The sequence below is a fragment of the Sus scrofa genome, chromosome 4 (genome assembly GCF_000003025.6).
Source record: "Sus scrofa isolate TJ Tabasco breed Duroc chromosome 4, Sscrofa11.1, whole genome shotgun sequence".
Taxonomy (NCBI): Eukaryota; Metazoa; Chordata; class Mammalia; order Artiodactyla; family Suidae; genus Sus; species Sus scrofa.
This window is the reverse complement of record NC_010446.5, coordinates 65,197,785-65,218,339: the sequence shown is the minus strand read 5'-3', so window position 1 is coordinate 65,218,339 and position 20,555 is coordinate 65,197,785. Positions and strand designations below refer to the sequence as shown.

General features: G+C 41.6%; 1 protein-coding gene and 1 long non-coding RNA gene across 12 annotated transcripts in view; one reads left to right on the top strand and one right to left on the bottom strand.

Annotated features, from left to right (window-relative positions):
• The window catches only part of NCOA2 (nuclear receptor coactivator 2), a 357,729-nt gene that overhangs the window by 27,418 nt on the left and 309,756 nt on the right, over window positions 1-20,555 (bottom strand). For 9 of the 11 annotated variants that reach the window (XM_021088456.1, XM_021088457.1, XM_021088455.1 and 6 more), the window contains 4 exon segments: window positions 17,719-18,988; window positions 9,029-9,239; window positions 6,387-6,593; window positions 3,297-3,512 (listed from right to left, as the gene is read on the bottom strand). In XM_021088456.1, the coding sequence (XP_020944115.1) occupies window positions 3,297-3,512; window positions 6,387-6,593; window positions 9,029-9,239; window positions 17,719-18,988 (1,904 nt within the window). 11 annotated transcript variants of the gene reach the window in all.
• On the top strand, window positions 14,788-16,051 carry LOC110260278. The gene is made up of 2 exons (XR_002343267.1): window positions 14,788-14,870; window positions 15,729-16,051. It is a non-coding gene; the product is annotated as an uncharacterized LOC110260278 (long non-coding RNA).

The window sequence follows — 20,555 nt, the reverse complement described above, 5'->3', positions numbered from 1 at the left end:
GTACTGGAAATTAAAACTGGAAAGCAGGAAAAAATAATTGTTAATTCATTTAAAAAATCATCACAGTAAATCCACAGAAACGTTAACAGAAACATTTTTTTCTTCCAGTTGTATCAAGCTATTGTTGACAATTTACATATATACCATACAGCAGTGTTCCTTATATTAATCATGCTGTATGTTACGTCCCTAGAACTTAAGAAAACTCGAAGTTTGTGCCTTTTGACCATCTTCATCCAATTCCTCCTCTCCCCCCCACCTCCCCCCCTCTGGTAAGTACAAGTCTGAACTCTTTTTCCATCTTGTGACACAAACAAGATTTTTTTTTTTTTTTTTTTGCTATTTTAGGGCCACACCCACGGCATATGGAGGTTCCCAGGCTAGAGGTCCAATTGGAGCTGCAGCCGCTGGCCTACACCACAGCCACAGCAACTCGGGATCCAAGCCATGTCTGTGACCTACGCCACAGCTCAGGGCAACACCAGATCCTTAATCCACTAAGAAAGGCCAGGGATCGAACCCGTGTCCTCATGGATGCTAGCCAGTTTCGTTAACTGCTGAGCCACGAAGGGAACTCCCATAAAGATTTTTTAGTGAACACTATGGTAATCCTTGAGAGTAGCAGAGTGAAGAAGGTGAGGAACATCTTAGTATGATTATGAAAACAGTTTTGGCCTTGCAGACCCCCTAAAAGGGCATCGGGGTTCTGGACACACTTGTGGGAAGTGCTGGTCTAGACCTTAGTTAAAACTGCACTTTGGTGAGCTCTTCCACCAGAATTAGGGAGGAGCAGAGACGAGACAACTTTGATGTGCTTTCTTAGACATTCTTTTTAGAGGCTTAAAGCTAATGAATGGTATTAGCTCTTTCATGATTTTATTATCATTATCTGTAGACCTGTTTCCCATTATAATAGATAATTTTCTGTTGAGTTCATGGCTTTTTTGAGTTTATTAAAAATCAGAGAAATTAAACTACACTATGAAGCTCATAGAGCCATATTTTGGGCTTAAAAGCTGGGTGTCCTTCAGAAAAGAAAGACAGGAAAAATGAAATTTTTGGATATAAGGGATTTATTATTATGGCGTTTAATTTTTAATCCACAATCTTTTTTTTTTTTTTTTTTTGTCTTTTTTTTGTCTTGTTAGGTCCGCACCGGCAGCATATGGAGATTCCCAGGCTAGGCATCTAATCGGAGCTGTAGCAGCTGGCCTACACCACAGCCACAGCAAGGTGGGATCCGAGCCATGTCTGTGACCTATACCACAGCTCACGGTAACGCCAGATCCCCAACCCACTGAGCAAGGCCAGAGATCAAACCTCAATCCTCATGGATTTTAGTAGGGTTCGTTAACCACCAAGCCATGACGGGAACTACCACAATCTTGTTTTTTTTTCCCCAGCTGCATCTGTAGCACATGAAAGTTTCCAGGCCAGGGAATGAACCTCACCACAGCAATGACTTGATCCACTGCAGTGACACTGGATCATTAACTTGCTGAGCCACAAGGGAACTCCCCATCCTGATTTTAAAAATCTCCCAGTTCATTTTTTGCATGGAAATCTGCCCGTTAAAAAAAAAAAAAAAAAAAAAAAAGAAATCTGCCTACTTTTACAGCATTTTTCATGTAAACCTCAAATTATGTCAATTTATGTTTGGGAATCATGCATTAATTCAAAGTACATTCTCTGTAGAAAGACAAAATGAAAGTGCCACCTCAGGGTCTGGGATTAACATATAGACACCGCTATATATATAAAAATAGATAAATAACAAGGCCCTGCTATATAGCACCCGGAACTCTACTCAATATTCTATAATAACCCACATGAGAAAAGAATCTTAAAAAGTGGTTATGTGCATATGAATCACTTTGCTGTACACCTGAAACTAAAACAACATTGTTAACTCAACTACATTCCAAAAAAAAAAAAAAAAAAAAAAATCTCAGAAACAATAAGGCAAAATATGCTGAGCAATTAAAACGACCAGAAAAGAAAACTGATGCCAGGGTTTGATAAGCCTTCTGAATTATGTCAAAGCAATCTTGGCATCTTTCCGTTAATGATTTAGCGCTTACTCATTGTGCAATATCTAAGTATACGAACAAGTACATAAACACCAACTCATCTGAATTATGCTAATGTACAAGATAAGAGGAAGGTTAATACATCAGTGATTAAGAAAATAATCTCAAGCATGAGTTGCACAGGTCATTAGTTTTTTTTAAATGATGGTTTTACTGAGATATAATTCACATACCATACAGTTAGCCTATTTAAAGTATACGATTCAGTGGGTGTTAGTATATTTGTGGAGTTGTACAACTACTACAAGGATCACTTTTAGGATTTTTTTAAAATTATTTTTTTAAATTAAAAAAAATTTTTTTTGTCTTTTATCCTTTTAGGGCAGCATTCTTGGCATATGGAGGTTCCCAGGCTAGGGGTCTAATCAGAGCTATAGCCGTCGGCCTACACCAGAGCCACAGCAACTCGGGATCCGAGCTGCATCTTTGACCTACACCATAGCTCACAGCAACGCCAGATCCCCATCCCACTGAGCGAGGCCAGGGATCGAACCCGCAACCTCATGGTTCCTAGTCGGATTTATTTCCACTGCACCACGACAGGAACTCCCACTTTTAGAATGTTTTCATTCTCCCCAAAAGAAACCCTATGACCATTAGGAGTCATTATCTAACCCCAAACCCCAGCTTTAGGAAACCACTAATCTACTTTTTTTCTATAGATCTGCCTATTCTGGACATTTCATAGAAATGGTATCTGTGTGTTAGACCCGTAATTTTAATAACATGCGAACCATATCCAGACAAATTCTAGTGGTCTTCACATGTTGTGAGCTGCTCTATGAGACCCTGCACCTTCAGCAAGGACCTGGGAGACTCATGGTCCAGGGATCTGCACTTTAAGGCCCTGTGATGATTCTGATGACCATGCAGAGTTAGGAACCACTGCTGTGTCACTGAAATCCTTCTTTTAAATATCATCTAGACAACATTTATAGTGCTGCATGCTAACTCACCCCCCACAAAAGGTGAAATTAGGTAATTAAATGAAAATAAAACACCATAAAGGTAGTGAGTTCTCTTAGGTGACTGGAAAACCTGCAATTCTATGATTCTATATATAGAGTTCCAGCAAAATCCCACTTATGACAGCTTGACACGGGGGAATTACCTAAACTGCAAATTAGGAGCCTATCTCGACAGAGCAGTTCCCCTCTTCTCAGAAAGCATAAACACAACAAGCAAAGATCCTGGGAGCTGCCTTACCGATATTCATGACCTGAGGCTGAAGCATCTGTCTTTGGCCAGGCTGGCTGCTGGGTCTCATGGGGATGCTGGCTGTTGGGTTCCGAATCATACCTCCTTGGATCGGCCGGTTCATGGCACCAGTGGTGGCAGCACAGGTGACTCTCACGGCGGAGGTCTGTGGGGCCCATTCCCCAGATGGCATGGCGGGCCGGGCGGCGTTACTGCCAATCATGCCTGCGGGCAAGCCAGAGCAAGCTGAGAGATGCGGGCACTGGAAACATAGTCAGCCCGTGTGAGCAACAACACACGATCTCACCCTGCGCTCAGCCCCACAGCTCACGCCCGCACTGGGAGGGACGTGGGCCCTGGGCTGAGAAATACGAATTGGCAATCACTACGAAGTTTTTCAAAACATGGACCTGCCACTCTTTACAGTTCGGAAAAGTTGTTAGAATTGTTCCCATATGTACTTAGAAACAGGTGCTGTGGCGAGTGGATAACCCCAACTTCCTTCCTCAGGAAGTGAATCACATTAGCTGAGGCACACGTCAATGCTTTTCTTTCCAAAAGGGAGGTGAGGCCAAGAGGAACAAGGTGAAAACTGATAATCAATACGCTAACTAGAAACCCAAATCACAGAGACTGTCCCGTGACACCCAGACTGCACTCCATTTCCCAGAATCACAATTTGCTGGGCACTCCCAAGCCGATCGCAGCAGCCTCAGAAGCAGGGGGAATGAGAGCATCTTTCCACTCCTGCTCAAGGCAAGGGAGCGCCCACCACTTGGGACCTGGACCACAGTATCATCACATTCCTGATGATACAGATCTGCGGTGGGCTGGACAGAGCCCTAAGTATCCTTCTACACGTGAGAGAGTAACAGCAATGTGACCACACACGCCAGTGAGAAGGGCAGACCACGTGTTTGCTCTGTCCAGCCTGGCCCCCGGGTTGCTGGCCACGGCCAAACACCCCCTAAGACTTGAGAGCCTCAAGGGGAACGACCCCAAGTGAGGACCCCTCATTCTGTAGTGTTTAATTTTAAACAGATATATCCAAGTTCTGTTTTCAAATACATGGCTTGCCTTCATTTAATTATGATAAACAGCTGAAAACAGGGTCTGGTTCAGAAATGCAGAGAACAAGTCTTGTGGGTGGGCTTTCACTGGTCATGAGAACGTGCTATATTAGGATGACTAAGAGGGAAGGGGAATTAACTAGACTGAACGAGTTAGAATAATATTATATTAACACATATTTAAAAAACCATTTTAAGACTAGATTTGAACCACCCAAAGATATGGGAGAAAAGACATTTTATACGTCAAAAAATCTATGATCTGATTAATGTAACAAAATTATAGAAAGTCTAGAAAGCAGAAGGGGGACCCTCCGTAATTTGAAACACGAATGTAGCTATAACTGGGATGTCTCTTGTAGGTTTTTTTTCTTTCTTCTTCGGGAAACAAGCACAGGCAGTCTGTGACCTTTATAGCCTGAATGGCGGTCATCTCCAGGCGGCTCAGATTTGAATGTAAGTATAGCCCCAACTGCCTAAAAGTTTCTACAAGAACCCAGATCTTGTGTTCTGCTAATAAGAAGCCACTTCTAACAAATCATGGGCTCCTTTTCTCTTATTGGATTTTATGTAAATCAGTGTTTTATTTATATACATGAATCCTTTTTCTATCTTAAAGATAATATAAAATTAACATGGTGTTGCTTCTGTGAATCTATATGTCAGTGATACAGTCAGTGCTTGGCACACACAGTAGGCGCCTAGCAAATATGTGTTGAAGGAATAAACTATTTTAATACAATATAGTTCATATTGTCAATGAATGGAAACATTTCCATGAATGCTTACCAACAATGTAAAGTTTAAAAAAATCCATCTTTCTGCCTCAAATTGAACTCTTCAGTTAACTATACAAGGACTATAGTCTAAGCTAAAAAAACCCGTGAACATAAGCTCTTCTTAGAATGTCTGTTACTATCAATGCCTTTGTCTCCAGTACCTCATTTCGACAAAGGAAGAAAGCTGTAAGCTGCAAGCAGTTCCTATGAGAAAACGTAGCATCCTGATCTGTCTGTGATAAACCAGGATGCGGTGCTAATAGCAATCAGTGCTGCTGCAGTGCTTCTGAACCTGAACTGGATGGAGGTTGGGGGTGAGGGAGCTGCTATGATGGGGACAGGCAACTTGGCAGACACCTCAAGTGACAGCAGGTCAAGGACCAAACCAGATCACAGGCAACTTCATACATCTTCAAAAAAAGAGCCCCTGGATTAGCTTCTCTTAGGCCAGATGTACCACCATTTAACATCCATTATTTTTAATGTGCATTTATTTATTTGTTGTTTTTGCTTTTTAGGGTTGCACCTGCGGCACATGGAGTTTCCCAGGCTGGGGGTCGAATAGAAACTGCAGCTGCTGGCCTACACCATAGCCACAGCAACACCAGATCTGAGCCTCGTCAGCGACCTTCACCATAGCTCACGGAAACGCCGGATCCTTAACCCACTGAGTGAGGCCAGGGATCGAACCTGCAACCTCATGGTTCCTAGTCAGATTCATTTCTGCTGTGCTAATGGGAACTCCAAGAATTTATTATTTTTAATTAATATTTTTTGGAATGAGAATTGTCCTCTTTAAGAGTATGAAAAGGTTGGTTGAATTTTAAACTTTCATTCTGAAATTCTCCAAACACAAAACATCAATTAACAGGAAGTTCTGGGGTCATTGGCAGATTACCACAGGAAGCTAGCACCCCCCATTTATTTTACACATACCATTAAGATGTCTAGAATAGTAATTGGAATAGAAGTGAAATAAGCCTATGCTATAGGGTTAATGATTAGAAACCTCGTATAAGGTTAATGATTACAAATAATGCTCACAGAATATCTGGGTCAGCTTACTGGAATGCTCTCCAATGTTTCATATGCCACACTCAACAGAGAAAAATGAAGAATTTCCTTACATTCAAATGGTCATTTCTAGCATAAAAAATTCACTTGAAAAATCCTCGTAGTTTGATGTGGATGAATACAGCATTAAGCGAAAAAACCCACCAATAAAGTTAACAGCCCATTTGAGCCCTTACCTGTGCTACTGTTCCCTAAATTTCCTTGGTTTCCTATCATCCCTTGATTACCCATCATTCCTGGCTGAGGTATCACTGAGTAGGGACTATTGTTTCTGATTGGTGGGAAAGGTCCAGCACCAGTTGGGCTTTGCAATGTGATGTCAAGTGGTAAATTCTGGTTTGGCAATAACCTGCCCAGTTGCCCTGGTCGTGGGTTATTAAAAGCTAAGGAGAAAACAAATGAAAATTGAAGGTTAATATAGGATAATGGAAAAGTAGAGTACCAGAAATAGTGCTTAGGGAAAATGGCATCTATGAATAACAAAGATATGCACAACAGGGACCAACTGCCTACATAAAAGATAAATCCACAAACCAAAAAACTTAGGTGGTGCCAAAACAAAGACTTGCAATCTAACCAACAAGCCTAATTTCTCACAAACTTGCAAAACAAAAAAGAGGGGGAAAAAAAAAGAACATTCTATTATATACCATATATATCCCAATATTAGCTTCTAATATTCAATTGTATTTGCTAGGTAAACTACTAAATATTTTTTTTTACATTATATTATTTGAATTTAGGAATATTGTTTTGGCACAGCTGTGAAACCATAAACATCTCCTGCATAAAGCACCAAACCCAGACACATGTGCTTTGGACACTGGAATATCATTTTTAACTAAACTTTGTTTTGTCTACTCTCATTGGAAATTAAAATCTTTAAATGTGAACTCTACTATTTGAAGTTGGTATTAAAGCTTTAGGACCCTGTTAAATTTCCTAAACATAGCTTTTTAAAATTTCCAGATACATTTATATTTGAAATGATTATAATGGTCCATTCACAAGAATTTACTGGGGAGTAAAAACTACACCAGCATACTATACTATGACATAGTTAACCAGTAATTTGACAACAATGACTTTAAAAGTACAAAGCTACTATAAATTAGAATCCAAAGAGCTAGTACATTAAACAATACCAAGTACGTTATTTTCTCTGAATTATTTAAACACAGAATGAAAGAGAACATTTAAAATGTATTAGAGTTCTTAACAGTCAATACCAGAAATAAAATATTAGAAGAATTAGGGTTTGGAATGAGAATTATGCACATGCTTAATCTGACTTCCTCAGGTTTAGTGATCTGGTTACCATTCAATAGTCTGAATACCATCAGGAGGTACAAACAGAGGAGAAGCCATTAAACTCCCTATGGCATTTTGTTTTTATTTTTGCTTTTTAGGGCCGCACCCTTGGCATATGGAAGTTCCCAGGCTAGGGGTCAAATCAGAGCTGTAGCCGCCGGCCTACTAAGCCAAAGCTCAGGGCAACGCCAGATCCTTAACCCATTGAGCGAGGCCAGGGATTGAACCCGAAATCTCATGGTTCCTAGTTGGAATTGTTTCCACTGTGCCACGATGGGAACTTAAAACTCCCTACTGTGTTTCTTCCTCACCTCTCAACTCTCTGACTCATGGGCCACAAGGAACCCTCCATTCCCTAAGAAATAGGCAGGTTGAGAGAGAAGCAAAAACCCTTATTTTGCTTTACCTTTTTCTGAATGATCAGGATTCACTTTTCTTTTTTAGGGCTGCACCCACGGCATATGGAGGTTCCCAGGCTAGGAGTCTATTCAGAGCTGTTGCTGCCGGCCTACGGCACAGCCACAGTAAAGAGGGATCAGAGCCATGTCTGCGACCTACATCACAGCTCATGGCAACACTGGATCCTTAACCCACTGAGCGAGGCCAGGGATTGAACCTGCAACCTCATGGCTCCTAGTTGGATTCATTTCCACTGCACCACAATGGGAACTCCAGCAATCACTTTGAGAAAGGAACCATTAATTAAAGCTATTTTGGAATTTGGTTGATGGTTGCCGTTTCTCCTTTGAGAAATGGGTCAAATTGGTTCTGAAGAGGGAAAGATCATTCTGCTTACCAATTTAACACAGAGGTTCTCTGTCTTTCTAACTACGTCCCTGGAGCAGGAAAGGTATTTTCTTCCACTCAAAACTATGGGACAACATGAGGTGACTATCAAGTTATGCAAACTAAGTGTTCAGTGTTCATAGTAAAGAAAGACTTCTTAAGCTTACAAAAATATCCAAATAAAAATAAACAATAAAAATGTACTATATAACAGTCTAAAGTCTTCCAGCTTTATAGTCCACTAAATGTAACATGTACTTAGAAAACATTTATCTATAATAGATTTCCATGTACAACTGCTATTTATAGGAGAATTCCTAAGAGATAATATTCTGATACAAATTTTTAGTAGTATATTATTCCTAAAAAGTCAGCATAACTTTCTAAGTTTCTGTATTTTAAATATTCAGCCATATCTTAAGATACAGAAAATCTTTTTTAACTGTAACAAAGGGAACTATAACAATCATCTGAAGAACTTTATATATGCAGGTCAGCCTCATTCCATGCTGATTAAATTAACCACAAGCGCCTGCAGCAAGGCCAAGCTCACCAGAATCAGCCTGAATATTGTTTTGATGGGCTAGGACGGTAGATGGTGCTATTTGACCATAAAAACCTTGAAGTGACTAAGCTGTTTGCATCAGATTTTAATAATCCCTGTTTCTGATGGTGATTACATGGGAATTTCTTGGCATAACCATCAATATCTCATACTCACTGCTCTGTGAAATTCGCAATGCTGTTTTCTGGGCTCCAACAGGTGTAACGGGGCTGTTTTCAGCTGTGAGTTGCATGAGGTCATTGATGATGGCTTGCTTGTCAACTGATCCAGCAGGGGCGCCTGGCCTCGTGTCTGGGAAAAGCTGTGGTAATTGACTATTCTGCAAATCATCCAAAATCTCCTCCAAGTTGTCCAGCTCACTGCCAGGCTGCGGTTAACAAACAGAAGAGTTTATCCAGGCCTAAGCTAAGAGTGGGTGCCGCACTCCTATTTCTAATTACAGACCTAAGGCCAAGGAAAAGATGCAGACGCGTGCATACCTCAGACCTAACAGTTAAGTGATCATCGTAAAAAAAATTAAATTGACAAAGGACAAATACTTTGATCTCTTGGTCCTCAGTTTCTTCAGGTGTAAAAATAGAGCTGACTGAATTAGAAGGAAAGCTCTCTCCTAGTATTGTGAGTCACTGGCAACTTATAAAATCCCCTTTATTTTGTGCTAGTGGTTCAATTCATCATGAGTACGTGTATTTCTAATAAAGTAAGAGTGGACCTTACAGACAAGGTTTTGTGGTTAACAATCCCTAAGAAATAACAACAACAAATTGGTAGAAAGTAGGATGCCAATTTACACCAAATCAGTATTAGTAAATGGTCATTTTAGAACTTTCTTTTTCTTTTTAACAGCAAGGGGGAAAATGCACAATAGGCTTGCAGTAACCCTGAATAGCTCAGCACTGCCTTTTCACTTTGAGTGGTGTTTTTTTCCTGCTTACACTTTCAGTTTCGAATGACACTGAAAACCAGTCACTTACCAGCTTAGGTGACAAATGTAGGGAAGCAGGATAAAAGCAGGCTGCCCCCAAACATAGCATCTAATAATCTGACTTTATAGAAGCCATAAAAATCCTTCTTAGGGCTTTTTCCTTTATTAGGATAGCTTCCTTTCAATTACCAACGTTCAAATAATAAGTTAGCTATCTCCACTACTTCACATCTAGCACTTTTGTTCTGGAGAGCTCAATTGAATTTATGGTCTTTTAAGTAGTATCTCTCTATGTACCAAGTATTTAAAAATCAGACGGTGCCAACCACATAGGTAAATAGCTAAAGTTAAATGCCAGGAGTTCTTTCTAGTGCAAAGAGTGGTTAAGAGTGATTCTCCTGATGTGTGTAAAACACAAGTTAGGCAATTTCCCCAAAGTCACTGGATGGACTTTGAATCCTTGACCATGACTAACCCTTTTTTCTACACTGGCAATTCAAGTGAAATCATTTACAAGAAGAGGTATACTTTTTTTTTTCTTTTTCTTTTTAGGGCCGTACCCATAGCACATGGAGGTTCCCTGGCTAGGGGTTGAATTGGGGCTACAGCTGCCAGCCTATACCACAGCCACGCAGGATCCAAACCTCGTCTTGTGACCTATACCACAGCTCATGGCAACGCCAGATCCTTAACCTACTGCGCAAGGCCAGGGATCAAACCCACAACCTCATGGTTCCTAGTCAGATTCGTTACCACTGTGCCACGACGGGAACTCCAAATATGAGGTATACTTAAAGCAGAATGGCTTACAGTTTTATTCAATACAAAAGAAACCAGATTTACTGAGGTTTTTACAATTTATGGCCAATGTACTATCTATGGAGGGAGCCTTTTTAGGGGACATATTTCTCAAGTTAAGAAGGATACAATGATGCAGTATTTTATTGCATTCTTTGTTCATAGTCAACTAGCTTACCAAGAACTTGGAGATCCATTTTCCAAGGAATTCCTAACACATTGTTAGAGCAATTACCAGACCATTTTCTAGTTAGCTTCTAACAAGAGTGAGGGATCAAATTTGGGAGAGCTACATCCTTAAGGAAGGGTTAGGTTCCAAAAGCATCCTGAAGTATAGACAGACACAGACAAGACGATCCTCAGAACTCCTTAGGAAGGAACTTTACTGTCAGGCCCCTCCAAGGACGACAAGGCCAGTTTCCCCTCCAGAGTGAAAGCACATCTTTACTTCTTTGGCTGAGTCAGAAGTGATGGTAGTGCATGTAGGGGCCATTCCGCATTTCAAAAGACAGTGGCTACATTTTCACACTAATGGAGCTTCAAGGAAACCAAAACTCAGTCAAGGCTTGTAGGTGGGCAAAACTGCTCACACTACTTAGCCATTTAATAGCCACTTCTTCATTTTTTTTTCTTTTCTGAATGTGTATGGATGATTTTGTGTAAGCTAAATGTCTGTGTAAAGTGACTCCATTGTCAAGGTACTGCTGTCATGTTTTCTTCAATGTGTAAGGTACACCTATTGTTCTCAAAGAACAGTGCCTGATAGTTCCCTTGTGGTGCAAAAGGTTAAGGATCTGGGGTTGTCACTGCAGTGGCTTAGATTGTTGCTGTGACTTGGGTTCAGTTCCTGGCCTAGGAACTTCCACATGCTGTGGGCAGGACCAAAGGAAAAAAAAAAAAAAAAAAAAAAAGACAGTGCCTGCAATGTAGTCATGAACACTCAGTCAACCTGAAGAGTTCCTTGAACCATTGTGGCCTATGATTTTAAAACATTTCCAGAATCAACTCAATTTCCCAGAACAAAAGTTTCAGGACAACTGATAAATATCCTGATAGCTGTTTCATGAAGATACCTACAGACACTTAATACACTGTGAAGTTTATCACTGTCCTGGCAAACTAAGTTTCACTACTATAATAATGCTGCCTTGTGTAGAGCATTTTAAAATTTATTGTGTGCAGGGGTGAGAGGATGGGCTATAATAAGTTGCTTCTTGAGAAAGCCTTGAAGAATCTCTTGAATGGGAAACATCCAAAATAAACAGGTTACGAGTTCCTGTTGTGGCACAGTGGTTAATGAATCCAACTAGGAACCATGAGGTTGTGGGTTCGATCCCTGGCCTTGCTCAGTGGGTTAAGGATCCGGTGTTGCCGTGAGCTGTGATGTGGGTCGCAGACCCGGCTCGGATCCCACGTTGCTGTGGCTCTGGCGTAGGCTGGCAGCCACAGCTCTGATTCGACACCTAGCCTGGGAACCTCCATATGCCGCAGGAGAGGCTCAAGAAAAGGCAAAAAGACCAAAATAAATAAATAAATAAAATAAACAGATTATATAAAAAATAGTAAAAATAGAGTATACTATTTTCATCAATGGAGGCGCTTATATCTACCTCCAGCCCAGATAGTTGTAAAAGCCTTTACAATATAGATTAACAGTCTGGGTCTAGACTCTCACTTTTCCTTTTTACCTTTATTCTTTCCACACAAATAAAATTACACTTTCAACCATCTTAAATATAAAAATAACTATTACAGTTTCAAAGGGTCCAAGTGACAGGATTTACGATTCTTCCTGTGACCTGCTCTTGTGCCTAATGAGTTTAAAATAAGTTTAAAATTCATCTCTCTTTATACATATGGAAACATTAAAATATATTTGGATGGTTTAAATCAATTTATTGCTGCCTTTGTTGTTGTTGCACCCATGGCATGCAGAAATTCCAGGGCCGGGGATCAAACCCACGCCACAGCAGTGACAATGCTGGATCCTTAACCTGCTGAGCCAGCAGGGAATTCTAATTTATTGATTCTTTATTTCGAATAATTAGATAACTTAAAATCCATGATTTTCCTTGGTTGATTTCATTTTTTTTTTTTTTTTTGGCTGTACCCATGGCATACAGAAGTTTCCGGGCTAGGGATCAAATTAGAACTTTTTTTTTTTTTTTTTTTGTCTTTTTGCCTTTTTCTTGAGCCACTCCCGTGGCATATGGAGGTTCCCAGGCTAGGGGTCAAATTGGAGCTGTAGCCACTGGCCTACACCAGAGCCACAGCAACTCGGGATCCGAGCCGCATCTGCAACCTACACCACAGCTCACGGCAACGCCGGATCCTTAACCCACTGAGCGAGGCCAGGGACCGAACCCACAACCTCATGGTTCCTAGTCGGATTCGTTAACCACTGCGCCACAACAGGAACTCCAATTTGAACTTTTGTATGCCGTGGGTGCAGCCAAAAAACCTCCACAAATAACACTTACCCCATTTTCAAATTTTAATCTTTGCCATTTTAAAAATTAATTAATTTTTTGCTTTTTAGGACCGCACCTGCAGCATATGGAGGTTCCCAGGCTAGGAGTCTAATCGGAGCAACTGTAGCTGCTGGCCTACACTGCAGCCACAGCAACGCCAGATCCAAGCCGAGTCTGTGATCTACACCACAGCTCATGCCAACGCTGGATCCTTAACCCACTAAGAGAGGCCAGGGATCGAACCCGCAACCTCAAGGTTCCTAGTCGGATTCATTTCCGTTGCACCATGACAGGAACTCCTAACCTTTGCCATTTTAAAAGTTGACCAAATTCAGCTGTGGATCATTCTAGCTTTGACAAGTAACTAAACATTTATTTGTCTTAGGAAAGTCAGGCAGGAACTTCCGGGTGTTATATTCAGAAGGAATTGGTTCTCTGGAGACCCATACTTATCAACTCGATCTGAATTCATCTGGCTTACCATCAGAAAAATGCACTATGAAAATTTCCCCACTAGAGATAATATTGCTTTGCTTATGTTTATTTCTTGTCAGTTTTTGGAGTAAATATTTAAATTAAGCTAATCATCTTAAATGTACTTTAAATGTTCTTCTAGGAGAATATCTATACACCTTTCAGTTGTCTAGCAATAAAATTCGACAATACGGCACTTGCTTCTTTGTTAAGTTCTGGATAGGGTGGATTTGATCCCATTAAATTTACGATCAAATATTTCTGGTCTTAAATTTTCTAAGCTTTAATTCTCATCAAACATTCTTCCAGTTCCTATCTACTTACTTTGTTAGGCATGATTTCTTCACAAGACAAAAAGATTAATGCCTTCCTTTAAAATGCTTTGCCAAGATACTTCAAAGTTTTGCTTAGGCATCTATTCGAAAGCTCAAATTAGCCACATCAATTTGAATAGCTGGTTTAAACTATTTCAGGCAGAAAATGAGTCAGAAAGATTTTTGTAAAAGTTCTACAAAATGAAAATTGGACTTGATTTTTGTAATTTTTCATTTTTCTGGCTTTATGAATTTTTCATGCGTCAAATCAATTTGTTCTCTGAAGGAAATATAAAGAACATATGTATTTTAATGACATGTACTCTAATAAATTACAAAACAACATTTCGAATTTTTTTTAAAAAAGTGTAATTTTACTACATTTGCAAAACATAAAATTGTTTTAAAAAATGGTAACACAATCCCACCACACTTGGAGGGGATTTTTCAGGACACTACCAGTTTAAAATACTGTTTGCTTTTCTAATGGAGCCAAATAACAAGAAGAAGCTCTTTATACACCACTTCTAAACCCTCATCATAAGTGGCTCAGTAGCATTAAGAAGACCTTAAAAGTATCATTTAGTTAGTATCGTTTACTCCATAGTGTAAATAAGTATAACTTAAAAGTGTCAGTGAACATATTGGAAATTTTTCTGTCATAGTTTCCTGTTGGTTATGAAACACTGTAGAAACAAATGTTGTTTAAATACTCAACCCAGTGAGGAATACTATTTTAGGTATAATAGCGCCATCGAGGTACTTCCTGTCCTTAATAAGTTTGTGATAGGTTAAACACTCACTTGGATAATGGCTCTTTTCTGAGTCAAAATAAGGAGACTGGGCAATTCAGGCTTGCTCACAGTTAATCTTACTAAATAAAAATGAGTTTCCTTGAAATGAAGGAAAAGTCTTCCAGAAGGGTGTACGGCAGTCAATAAGAGACACAGTCAGTCTGTGTTTGGGAAGCGGCAAAGAGGGAGGGCAGTGAAAGAATCCCTGTTTTTCTTCTTAAAGTAAGTCATTCTAACTTTGATCTAAATTTAGGTAATGCATACTTCCTGTGGTAACCTTTCTTTTCAAGCTGCCATGTTTTTGATGTTAAAATTCCTCTGAAGCAGTATTTTTTTGGTGGAGTTTTAAATACGGATGGATGGAGGGTGAAGCCAGGGACTGAGTTTCATTAAGAAAAAAATTGTGTGTGTGTGTGTGTATGTCTGTGTGCATGTGTGTCTGTGGTGGGGGGAGTCCACCCAAAATGACAGATTTATGCTGATAACACTTTGCACTTTAAGTTCCTAAGGTGAGATAATGTTCATTAGAAAATGTTTCTTTTAAACACTAATTAGAAACTGCAAGTGACTCAAGGACTATTTAAAAGACGAAACAAAAGAAAAACTTCTTTTGTCAGTTTCCTATACAAAGTTAGTGTAATCATATATCTAAATATAGAAATCAAATAGAGTCCCCCTTAAGTCGCTAGGGCCTCAGCCTGGGATAGAAATAAATTCTGTTTATGGAGGGAGGGACCAGCCACTTAGCCACCAAGCTAACCTGGACCTCGTGAGTCACCATCTTGCCCTCTAGCATCTGTTAAGAGACCTGAAGGACAGTATCTGTGCCTGCCACTCTGAACTGCCACTACAGTTCTGTGTATTCTAATCTAGTAAACCTCACAAGATTGAAACACCTACAGCCTGGTATGGCTTTGCGCTACACTTCATCCAAGATATTGTTATTAATTTTGTGCTGAGGCCTCAGGTTCCCCCATCCAATGAGCCCGCAGCATTACAGAGTACCTGTTAGACTGAACTAATATCCAAGTTTAAGGATTCATCACTGAAGGTGTTTACGTAACTGTGTCTATTTCCCAGGTGAAGGGACATAAACACCTCATAGGAATGGTAGCAGCTGTCTGGACATCAAAGTGAAAAAACCCGAAGCTGAGTGCTCAGGACCCAGAAGGAGCCTGGTTGTATAGCCTCAGCTCCCGGATCAGTGCTCTCCACCCCAGAGCTGCTGCTGGGCCAGCCTCCACTGAGCCAGCCTCTGCTGAGGAAGTCCCAGGTTATGACCAAGTGTGCTCCTCTCTCCTCTCCCCATCCACACCTGGTCCCAGAAGACAGTGAAACCTAAAATATTCACTTGTAAAACAAGTTTCAAGGTCAAATCAATGAACCATTTTAAGTAAAAAGGCTATGCAGCTTCCTCACTTCTTAACCCATCATGACTTAAGACAGCGCTCAGGGATTGCAGGGTCGATAAAGTCCTGGATCCTTAACCCAGCCAGCTGGTGATTCTCTGGAAAGCACCTTATGCTAAGACATTACTGTCAGTAACAACCCATTTTATTTTTTTAAAATAAAGAAAAATCAAAGTTTGCAGGAGTTCCCATCATGGCGCAGTGGTTAACAAATCTGACTAGGAACCATGAGGTTGCGGGTTCGGTCCCTGGCCTTGCTCAGTGGGTTAAAGATCTGGCGTTGCCGTGAGCTGTGGTGTAGGTCGCAGACGCGGCTCGGATCCCAAGTTGCTGTGGCTCTGGTGTAGGCCAGGGGATACAGCTCCAATTAGACCCCTATTCTGGGAACCTCTATATGCCGCGGGAGTGGCCCTAGAAAAAGGCAAAAAGACAAACAAACAAACAAAAAACCCCAACAAAAAAACGGTTTTCATTTTCCCTATGATGTCATTATCCGAGTGTCATTGAGAATGATTCTAAGTATCAATTTAGCTTTTCTAGATTTTTTCCAGGAAATTAATTTTTCACATAAGAACAGCAGAGAATGCAACCTATTTTCTCAGTTTTGCATTTATATATGATGGCTCAGCTATCCCAGCATCAAGGCCGCCAACTTTACCTCTCCACTTCCCACTATATACTTTTTATACTGATGGCCTAAGAAATTCTTCAGTGTTAATCAGAAGTTGCAGGTGAGCATAAAGAGAGGTAGAATGATCTTCGTTAAGTCTGAAAACCAGTCAGACTCCGATCCTAAGAAGAGAAAGCTAAGTCAGAAATCACTGAATGAAGTCTCTCCTGACAAAGCCCAGTTTGGAGGAAGTGATTATCTCCAATTTAGGTGGCTTTTAGCAACAGGGGTCAGCAATTCCCAGCTGGCCCCCAGGCAAAATCCTGCCCACTACCTGTTCCTGTATGGCCAATAAGCTAAGAACGGATTTAATTTTTTTTTGGTCTTTTTAGGGCTGCACCCGCGGCATATGGAAGTTCCCAGGCTAGGGATCTAATCTGAGCTATAGCTGCCGGTCTATGCCACAGCCACAGCAACTCAGGATCCGAGCCATGTCTGCAAGCTACACCACAGCTCATGGCAATGCCGGATCCTTAACCCACTGACTGAGGCCAGGGATCGAACCTGCAACCTCATGGATGCTAGTTGCGTTTGTTACTGCTGAGCCATGACAGGAACGCCTGGATTTACATTTTTTAATAACTTTAAAACAAGTCAAAAGAAGAGTACATTGTGACACATGAGATTGGTATAAAATTCAAATATTAGTATCTGTTGGTAAAGTCTTTCTGGAACACGGCATACTGACTTTTTTCCGTGGCGGCCAGGGCTGATTGGCACAGAAGGCCTCCAGATTCTCAGATATGACCATTTGGCCCTTTACAAAGCAATGTCAGCCCCCTTACCCCCACCCTGCCCTACCACAACATCTCTGTTTGCTAGATGGAGTGTTTGTAACACGCAGCTTCAGTGAGAATTAACCGTGTTGCAAAGTAAGAACAAAGGAGAAGGCTTATTTTTACCTGGTCCCCTGAGGCCTCATGACACCCTTGGGAGAAATCCTTGACGGACACGGATTAGTCCACCTATAAGAACACATGACAGAACTTACCTGGTCACTAGGCTCAAAGCTCATCTCCTCCTTCTCAGTTTTCATAGCTATTAATTTTGTGTTACTGGCAGGGTCCGTCTTACTGTCCAGTCGCTCAAGTTTGGGGGTTATTTCCGGTAAACCGATATCTTTAGTATCGTCTTTATCGAGCAAATAGCGGAGTAGTGCATTCTCTTTCTTCTTGGGGCTCACTGGCTCTTGCTTAATCGTCACCTCGGATCCAGGGGCCGTGCTGCTGGCCTCCTGGTTCAGCTCTTTGCCTGTGGCTTCCGCAGTTAACTTCGCCAAGTCCACAGGAGAGCTGCTATCCTGCAACAGTCTGTGCAAAATCTTATGCTTTTCCTTGAGCGAGGTTCCGTGTGTCGACCCAGAACCAGGCAGGCTGCCCACGGAGTCCTTGGTTGCGTCCGACAAAGAGCTGGCTAAGGGCGAAGGCTCCATCTGGTCGGATTTGGTGGTCAACAGCTGCAGGAGTTTGGTCTGGCCCTTGCTGTCGTGCAGTCTGCTCTGGCCATCAGGCCTCTCGCTGCCCACGGCTGGGGGCAGGCCGGGCTCCCCGGCCTCCTTCTGCTCTCCAGGATGGCCGCTGCTCTCGGCTTGTCCAGTTGTACCTTCTGATGGCTCCCCATAAAGTCCAAAACAGTCTTTGGAGTCTAAGCTTCCCATCTTGCTGAGTGGGGGAGGATTCATATTAACCGGGGAGTTTTGCAAATTGCCCGTTTTTAGGTCCGGTGAAGCCAACGATGACCCCAGTGAGACCCCGTGCCCCTCGCTGAGGGCCTGAAGCGCATTGAGGGAACTGTTGGCGTAGCTATGGCTATTTCCTGTGCTGCTGCAAACGCCCACAGGGGAATGCAAGCTTCCTGCGGGGGAAAACTGACTGGGTGGGATTCGTGGGCTTCCAGCCACTCCAGGGCTCATGCGATGCCTTGGTGAGAGCATGGAGCTGGGCTGTCCTGGGGTCATGCCAGGGCTGCTTTGTGAGGGGCTGTTCATTTTGAGTGCATAGTTACTACCCTGAGGAGTGGTTGCTTGCATGCTCGACACATGGTTCATTCCCCCAGAACCACCAAACCTGCCCATGGGCATGCCCATTTGTTCCTTTGGGCCGTTTATGGGAAAATTTATATTGCTACTTAGGGTCATGTCCTGACCTGGGTTCCCACTGCACATGGCCTGATGGGCAGGGCTGCTAGAGCTAAGTGGGTTCAATGGCTTCCCCACCGCTTGTCCAGTCAGATCCGGATTCATCACACACACATTCTGCTCTCTGTAGGATGAAGAAAGAACAAGAAGATAAAAGGAAAAAAAAAATATTTAGCAAGTTGTTATTAATTTTTAAAAATGAGATTGCCTCATTTCTTTCAAAGAATAGATGACATGGAAAGGAAAGATAATACTTTGATGAAACAAGCTACAATTATGGACAAGACTGAACATGTATCGTTTTGGACCAAGAGGGATGTTTTTTTCCGTCAACTCATTAAGATGTCTGTGGTTTTACAGAGGGAGTTGTGTGAAAATGGGCCTACGACCGAAGACGTAGTTGTCAGACGAGACATTAGAGGGGTTCCAATTACGTAACATACCTTTCTCATTAAATGGTCTGTTATCACAAATAACTGAGAGCATGTACCGTCTTAAAGAAAGAAACCACCCAAACAAGTAGAGCTGTCTTTAGGGATTTGCCAGAGATTACGATTCCTAACAATAGACCCATCTGTGTGCCCAGAGCTCTGATGTGTGCGACTTGGCTCAAGATGAATAGTAAACTCCGAGGGGAAAAAAACTGCCCCTAACGATTCAAAACTGCAAGTTTTAGAGCCAATAAGGTTACCAACACTGTTTAGAATTAGATTACCTGCCTCACAGTACCCTCTCCCCCCTCCTTCCCCAGCCAGGGCTCCCCTGGAAGGCAGAGCAAGAGTCAGACAGAGAACAGGAGAGGAAACTTCGGGGACTTGGGTCTGGGATCTTATCCTCAGCTTGCAGCTGACTTTACTCCACGCCTGGACTCGTGACTCAACGCAGGTTTTCTGAGCTGGATGACTTTCCAAGCCTTATGAGCTTTCATTTACAGCTTGGATAGCTTGGCTGTCACTTGTGAGTTACCAAATGTCTTCACAAATCCAAACAAAACAGGTTTCACAAACTGTCAAACAGCGGCTTTCCATCACAGGGTGAAATCTGGCACATCTGTAATCACTTCCACGTTGTTTCAGTTTGAGGTCAGATTTATTAACAGTTGGCAAATAGGGCTGCCTGATTTTTTAAAATTCTTCAATAAGAAAGTAAATAATTGAGAGGTGTAATAAAAGGGGACCATTTAACCAGAACAACTTTATATACCTTCTGACAGTACCTCATAAAGTTTTATATAGCACACACATATATATACTGATATTATCTGAAATGCAGTCTAAGTTTGTACTCTACGATAATATCCTTTATGCCTTTTTTTTTTGGGGTCTTTTTAGGGCCGCACCCAAGGCCTATGCAGGTTCCCAGGCTAGGGGTCTAATTGGAGCTGTAGCCACTGGCCTATGCCACAGCCACAGAAACCATGACCTACACCATAGCTCACGGCAACGCGGGACCCTTAACGCACTGAGTGGGGCCAGGCATTGAACCTGCAACCTCATGGCTCCTGGTCGGATTCGTTTCCGCTGCACCATGACAGGAACTTCTATGCCATTTACTTTAAAATCAACAATTTTCCTTACTTTTATTTTTTATGGAAATGTTTATCACCCTTCAATTTAAAGGCTAATGTCAAAAAGTTATTAATTTAAACCTGAGAATAATAATCTAAAGTATTTCTTCCAGTTATGTGTACT